Source organism: Acanthisitta chloris, unplaced genomic scaffold, assembly GCF_000695815.1.
Source record: "Acanthisitta chloris isolate BGI_N310 unplaced genomic scaffold, ASM69581v1 scaffold14483, whole genome shotgun sequence".
NCBI lineage: Eukaryota > Metazoa > Chordata > Aves > Passeriformes > Acanthisittidae > Acanthisitta > Acanthisitta chloris.
The window spans coordinates 16,459-23,829 of NW_008665542.1; the positions used below are offsets into that span (position 1 = coordinate 16,459).

The following is a 7,371-nucleotide window of genomic DNA, read 5'->3' on the forward strand; positions in this document are numbered from 1 at the left end:
AATCTGTGAAACAAACCATTCCTCCTATGGAAAATTTCCCCGTTTAGCTGCTTCATAGCTCCAGAAGGTTTTGCAAGAGAAGGATAAAAAGTACAGTATGATGACCCTTCCTTTTGGGCATCTGACAAGGGATTCCAGTCCCCAGGCTAACAAGTGTTTCCCAGATCATAAATGCAGGAGGTGTAGGGTTCTCTCCACCTGGAGGTGCAGCTTTTCATGACTCTTCCTTGAGCCTTCCTCTTTGCCTCACAGCACTGCAGTGGCAATCAAACAACCCTACTGTCCTCAAAGGTCAGAAGCACAAACAACTCACTCCTTCTTATCACCAAAATGATTTCCTAAGGTAATTTTTGGAGGAGAAAGACAAGTGAAGATACCCAGGTACGCATGAGAAGTTATGACTGATTTGTCCCATTGTTGTATTCAGTGGTGACAGACAACAACGGAATTTGGGGAGCTCCAAAAGAATGATACCATTGAAGTTGTGAGCAAAGGTAGCTCAGAAATGTAGAGCATCAGACATGAGCCAAGCCCTAGGATGAAGGTCTTCTGCCTATAGCTTGTTCTTTAAACAGAAGTCAGACATGTATAATACAGGTCCCAGTACTAGGTAAAGAAGGGGAAGAAACCTTACTAGAAAAGCAGAAAGTTAAACAAGTTTATTATTTGTAATTATGCTGAGAAGAGCAGTCTACAATGAAATAAAAGGAAGGAAAAACTGCATATTCAGAAATATGAGGGGAAAATCAGCATAGAGGATTTATTTCAAAGGCTCTGAAATCTGTGGGAATATTTACTTTGCCTATAAGAGATACAGATCCACTTTCAATGAAATTCAGTTCCTACAGAAACATAACTGTGAAGAGATTAAAAAATTAAGCTGTGTGTAACCTTTTGTTAGATAAATCATTCAATTGCAATGCTGAAGTAACTAAACCAGCTTTGAAGACTGGTTGCTTCTGCTGAATGCAATGGGAGTTTTGCCATAGATTATAAGAGACAATGGCCTGTTCCTCAGCACAAGCTGGAGAAAAGAATGTACATGTGCTAGAGCAGTGTTTGTGAGACATGGTGCTGATTTTAGTGATGGCTTTTTCCATGCACCAAGCATGAGATCATGCACAGGCCTGTATTGACATGGTGATGTAATTTTGCAGCAGAAGCTGGAAAAATAAGGAGGGTATATCATGTCCAGCATGATTTATACCAAACTTTCCACAAGTATGCAGCCCATGTCACACATATGTTGGCAGGATCAAAGTAAAAAGTGGGACAAGTCTGACCCAGATTTCTAGACAACCTTATGTTTTGGCTGCAAAATTGACTCATAAGTCTAAAAGGAACCTCCACCAGACAGTTTTCAAGTCAAACACATATGTGCTTAATTGAATGCTTGCAAAATTACCTTTTGTTTTATACAAATGTCTTGCCAACAAAAGGAAGAACCAGGGATGCCTAATGGATTTAGCAATATGGCACTATTTATGTTGTGATCACAAAAGATAGGATGCTCAAATCCAATTATTTTCCATGTAATGTTTTATGATAATGTGGTTTACAAACTGTTACACCCACTCATCTTCTGAGGTAGAATCTTACATTTTTTTTCCCTTACAAGGAATGCCATGCCGTGCCATGGAGATGTAAAAGCTTGAAAAATCAATTTGTTGACCTCGTTTGCATACAGAATGCTATTAGTCATAAATAAATAAAACAGGATTGTTTGATCAACCAGTGAAATTATATACACACGTTTTGGAAAATCTGATTAAGTTTAGTCTATGGTTGGTTTCTAACTACGCAGGCACAGACCTCTGTATGAATAACATTTAATGTAAGATCATAACTGTTCTCTCAGTTCACCCACATCCATTTGGGAGAGGTCTGAAATAAAACTGGTGCAGCTTCTGAACCTCTGCTGCTTTCATTAGAATTGTTATAAGTTAGGAAGCTGAGTGAGTCACTAACTAGAAGCAACAGCAAATCCAACTCTAAACCATGTGTGCCTTATATCTACAAATTAAGTGAACTGACAAAACAGCTTTCTTAACAGCATTTTCAATGGCAGTAAATTTGGATGTAACAATCAAAATAGTGGCTGAACATGCATTAGAGGGACAACATACAGCTGTGACCATTCAAGGAGTGCCCCGAGACACCTTTTTTCTTCTTCTTGCATGTATCCTGGAGTACAGAGAGTTCCTTGCTGATTTATATTGTGGATTGATCCTCAAATGATGCATCATTTTACTTTTCTGGAGAGCTGCTTTAGTCTCAAATAAACCAGGAACTGAATTTGGAGGAGCTAAAGTCTCAGGTGAATTTGTAATGAGGCAGTCACTAACCACTAAACCAAAATAATCTGCACTTAAAAGGCAGGATGTCCCACGGGATTTCTAGCTTGTGTTTTAAGACATTAAAATTGACATGACGCCTGCTGGAATAGCCCATTTTGCAGGCAGTTGTACCCTGGGACTTGTTCTAGGATCATGCATGTATCTCCTGGTCTCATGTTTTTTCTTCAGGACTGTTGTCTAATGTAACAGCCATACAGAAGCTCTAGACACAATGAATCATCAATGGAAAATGCTTTATGTGACAGGAAAAAAACCACAGGGTCTTTAGTCAATTATTAAGAACTCATGAAATTCTTACATGGGTGCACACAAATGCAGAAGCCCCCAAAGCCTGGGAATAAGCACAGGATGAAGCAGTGCCAGAGGGTGTGTTCTTCAGACTGTTCTAGTACCTGCATGCATTTTGCAAGGAGAGGTCTTATGTATCTCCCCAGTGTGCCAGCAGTTAACTCCCCTACAGGGAACACTACATGAAACAGAGTTTGTTGACTGGGATTTTCTCAGACAAAAAGGTAGGACTTAACTTCAGTTTGAGATGCTGGTAAATATTGGTATAAACAATTGGGGAAAAAAGAGGAAACTTTCTATTCATAGCTTTTATTATAAACACATAGATTAAATATTAACATAGGAATAAAGAGACTAGGTTAGGCCTTTAGAAGTCTAGGTGTCCTACAACAGCCCCAAAAGTCCATTTTGCAGAGTATCCACTGAGTTGGCAATCTCTGTAGAATCACTGCTGTGGTAATTGAAGTCTCCAAAACACTGGGATATTCCCTGTCCTCTCTCAAACAGAACAGCATTCTGCATAAGGAAACAGTCTGCACTTTTGTTTACTGCAGATCAGCCACAATGAATGAGAAAGATCCACGTATTCAAGTAAAAATACTTCAAGAATATCATCTTGATCCAGTTCCTTTCTTCATTTTGCCCAACAGATCAGGCTCAGCCCAAGTGCTGTAACTGGCTGGAAGCTAATGCTGTAAGTCAAGAACCTCTGGGCCTATTGGGAGCTTTACAGTGTCAGTAAGAGCTAGAACCAATATTTGTTCTCCAAGTAATATGCAAACTCTTTTTTCAGTTCTTTGATAAAGTCTGGTAAAAAAGCAGAACATGTAAGAGCCTGTGAAAATCCTTTTGTTTTCAAAATATTGAATTTCAACAACAAAAATCTGGATGGTTGAAGTTTTAAAAGTTTCAATTATCAACTGATAAAAAATTAAGTCTAAGAGATCCCATCTTTTCTTGACCCTTATTCAGAGTCAAAAACATTGAAGTAAAGATGCTGCAAGCTGTATGCTTCAATAGGACTTGCTTTCTTGGTACAGTGTTTTCCCTGCTCCCTGTGTTCCTTTGCCTTCCAGCAGTGAGTGCTCTCACTACCACTTTAGTGCATGTCAGATATTGGAACTGGATCCAAGCTATGCAAAAACAATTATTCAGTGTCTATAGGAACATACATATTTGTACAGCCCAGACAAAGCCAACAGTAAATGTGTAAGCAGTGGATTTAGTGGAATAGATATGTATTTTTCCAATCCGATAGTTAAAGTAGTGCAAAGAGGTCTGTGCTTTTAGACATACATATTATCAATATATACTCCCTTAAAAATAACTGTGAATAAACCCCTGAAAATATGGGAGCTAACAGAAAAAAATAATCTGAGGATTTTGTAGGAAAAATATAATTTGCAATAAAAATGTGGTAATTTCTTCTTACTAGAAACAAGTAACAAAAATATACTCCCACGCATAACTTTTCAGCATCCTAAACATGTAACAAACACTTCTGCAGTAGTAAGCTCATGCTTTAAACAAAGTCTGAGTCCCTTGCAGTGCTGCATTTGAATTTGTATCAAAAAGCACTTATGTCAGTAAGTCTTTGCTTACTTCTTGGTACATATTAGTCTGGGCTTTGGCAATGTAAGCAAATGCTAGAGCATTGTTGATTAGATAGGAAGTGAATTCTATATAAGAGAGTAATTTATCCAAAAATACTGGCTTTGGTCCTAGGCAGGATCATTGCCTCTTTGTATTGTTCCATTGACTCCAACCAGAATTTACCCAATGAGTAAGTCTGGAGGGCCTCACTTGCAAAGATCAGTAAGACAGAGAAATTCTTATCTTACCATCTTTCTGTTTGGGAGGAAGGGTGGGGGCAAACCCAAGGTACAGGCATGTCAGGGTAGTGAACAACCCTTCAACAAAAATGGAGATTAGAAAAGCCTTTAGCTACTGCCTTACTGTGTAGTTTCCTTTATGTCTTCTACTGCCACAGCTTTCCCACTTGCTGGAGCAGATGTTACTCTGATCAAATGGTGTCAACAACCTCAGAGGCTCAGAGGTACCTAGGACCAAGCCACTGACGAGACTGATTGCCATGGACTTTGGAGTCTGCCAACAAGAAGACTGCAGATGAGGATGATGTTAGCATGGAGTTGATTCCAAGCTGCTTCTCTTCAAGACACAATTTCTGTGCTTTTACAGAGCCTGAAAAGGGCAAAAATCTGCTTTTCAAGATGGATTTTTTGAAATTGGAAGAGCACATTTCCCAGTTATACATCATCTTCTTAACAGTAATATTTAGCCAGTATTTCTCATGGAAGGACTGAATGCTCCCAGTTTCCTTGGAGGCATGATGCAGTGGAGAACTTCTGAAGAACTTGTGTAGATAATATTTTTCTTTTTATTTCTACTATTTTAGACAGCATAGGAATTGTAGAAAAATGAGTTCTGAATTTCATCTCCAGTCTTCAAGATGGACCAACGCTGTACCATTTAATGACGACTTTTTCAGGGTTGGCAATAGTATCTTTCCACTGCTCTACTGCTTCACTGTTGCTGCTATCAGAACCTATCCAGATCTGCAGTAAGAAACAAAAAGAAAAATTAAATTGAGTTTTCCTGATAGAACTCAGAGGCCCAACCTTTCTTAGTTCCAAATAAATACCACTGAAGTATAGAACAAGACACAATGTATAGACTACGACCAAAGCATAACAGTGACGAGTACAGTTCTGCTAGTCCTAACATATTTTGGCTTTCAGCTGGGGACACGGGGAGTCTGTGTTTAAATTTAGCCTCTAAAATAGTTTAGAGAACCCGCTACAATAATGTTTCTCTGCTTAATAAGATGTTTTAAGTCAAGCATTCCTTGCTGTATTCACATGCACGTGCTGGGGTCAAGGGCTCATCAGGGCCAGTGGCAGCTCTATGCATTCAAACACTGTTGGCTGCAAGCCATCTGGCATCCTGCACAGCCTGTCCAGCGTTTTCATGAACATTTAACATTGCACACTCCCACAGACAGGGCCAAACCTGCATTCCACAGAAGTTACTAACATGCCCATACCACACATAGTCACGTAGTAAGAGTCCATTTCTTCTCGGTATTCAATTAATGGATAGTGGCCATTAAATGAGGAAATGAAGTACAAGTAGGAAATTTTCCCCCTTGACATTATCACCAACCTCCATTGCCAAAAGAATTCTGCTTATGTAAGTAGGTATCATTATTTACAGGACTCTATTTCCTCAAGTCTTCCAAGAATGAGTCCTTTTAAGACTTCCCAGAAACCTTCACCATGAAGTACATTTAGCCTACACTGCTGGGGCATGAGTCCTCAAGAAGTGAGAATAATGTCTTCCAGAATACCACAGACAGCTGATGTTTCATCCACAGAGATTCAATATACATCTTGCTGATGATTAAAGACATGCCTGTAAAAGCAGCCTAATCTAAGTATTGTCTGCTTAGAACAGCATCCAATTAAACATCATTCTCTGAAGAACAAAGTTAGTAGATCCAGCTATATTCATTTTTTTTCCAGCTACCCAGCCAATTGCTCAAAGTACATTTTTCCCTGAGCCATAATTTATGTCTTCATATGTTATGTGGCAATGTCTCCCTTCATGAGCTGAAACAACCTTTTCCAAATAACCTCTGAGGAGCAGAAGTAGCTCATTTCCTCCCCCTAAAAATAAGATGCATGTTTTAATGTAACTCATAAGATTGAGATGACCTCACATACTGCTAAGTGACTGCAAAATCATACCTAGTTATTCTCTCCCCAAGGTAGCACAACTAAAAAGAACAAATTTTTTTCCTTTTCCTGTTTCAAATCCAGTTCCACTGATAGGAATTGCAGAAAGATGGAACACATGCAACATGAGGCTCCAAAAAACAGAGGAACCTCATTTCTATAGCATATAGCACATCAGCATCTCCTATAACTGCATGTCTTGAGCAGGCACAAGAAACATCACCAGAATGGGACCAGAATGCTGTCCTTAGGTACCATTTTTTGTACCTAAGGACAGGACAGTCCTCCATCTGACATAGGATGTTACAGTTGAGTTCTGAAAATCAATTCTATATTATTCATGTATGCATATATTAAAATTCTGCTACTGCATCTAACTGGCTCAGGGAAGGCACAGAGCATTAAAAACAGCCAAGGCTCACTGTACCAAGAAGAAAAGGAGAGAAAGGAGGGACAGGGTGATGGTAAATTAGAACAACTAGGGGAAGAGGACAGAGAGAATAAAAAGAGACCAGACTACCAATTCTAGAGTGGTTAAATAAATATGATCACACAAATGCTTTCAAAGAGATAGTACTGAAGTTCTGTCTGTTAAAAAAACCCCAAACAACCCTAAAAATACTTTGTGTTTGGATACCTGTATTATTACTTAGAATACTGTACTGATTTCAGCATTGTTTTAGGCAGGAAGGTGGTCCGATATTGTGGCTGTTGGTACTTTGTGAGAGTATTGGTATGGCTAAGCCAACACCCCCCTTGCTGTACAGGACATTGTATGCTGTGGAGCTCCTGTGAGTGCTATATTTGTTTTCTTTAGAAAGCCTAGAGGCAAGGAGGAGATCATATGTCAGTTGGAAGGAATCTTTTACATAGTAGTACTCCACACAAAACTGACTTTAGGATTTCTTTTTAAAAGAAAAATGAAATGTCAACTGATGCTAGTGCATGTTTAAGAGCCCAGTACCATTCCT

At 39.0% G+C, this 7,371-nt stretch overlaps 1 protein-coding gene across 2 annotated transcripts in view; it reads right to left on the minus strand.

Moving 5' to 3' along the window:
- Positions 1-5,073: 5,073 nt before the first annotated feature.
- Positions 5,074-7,371, minus strand: part of TC2N (tandem C2 domains, nuclear) — a 16,688-nt gene continuing 14,390 nt past the window's right edge. Inside the window, exon 11 of one of the 2 annotated variants that reach the window (XM_009071803.1) lies at positions 5,074-5,221. In XM_009071803.1, coding sequence (XP_009070051.1) covers positions 5,111-5,221 — 111 coding nt within the window. In that variant the 3' untranslated portion in view covers positions 5,074-5,110. The remainder of the gene's footprint in view (positions 5,222-7,371) is intronic. The other variant, XM_009071804.1, reaches the window with a different exon arrangement.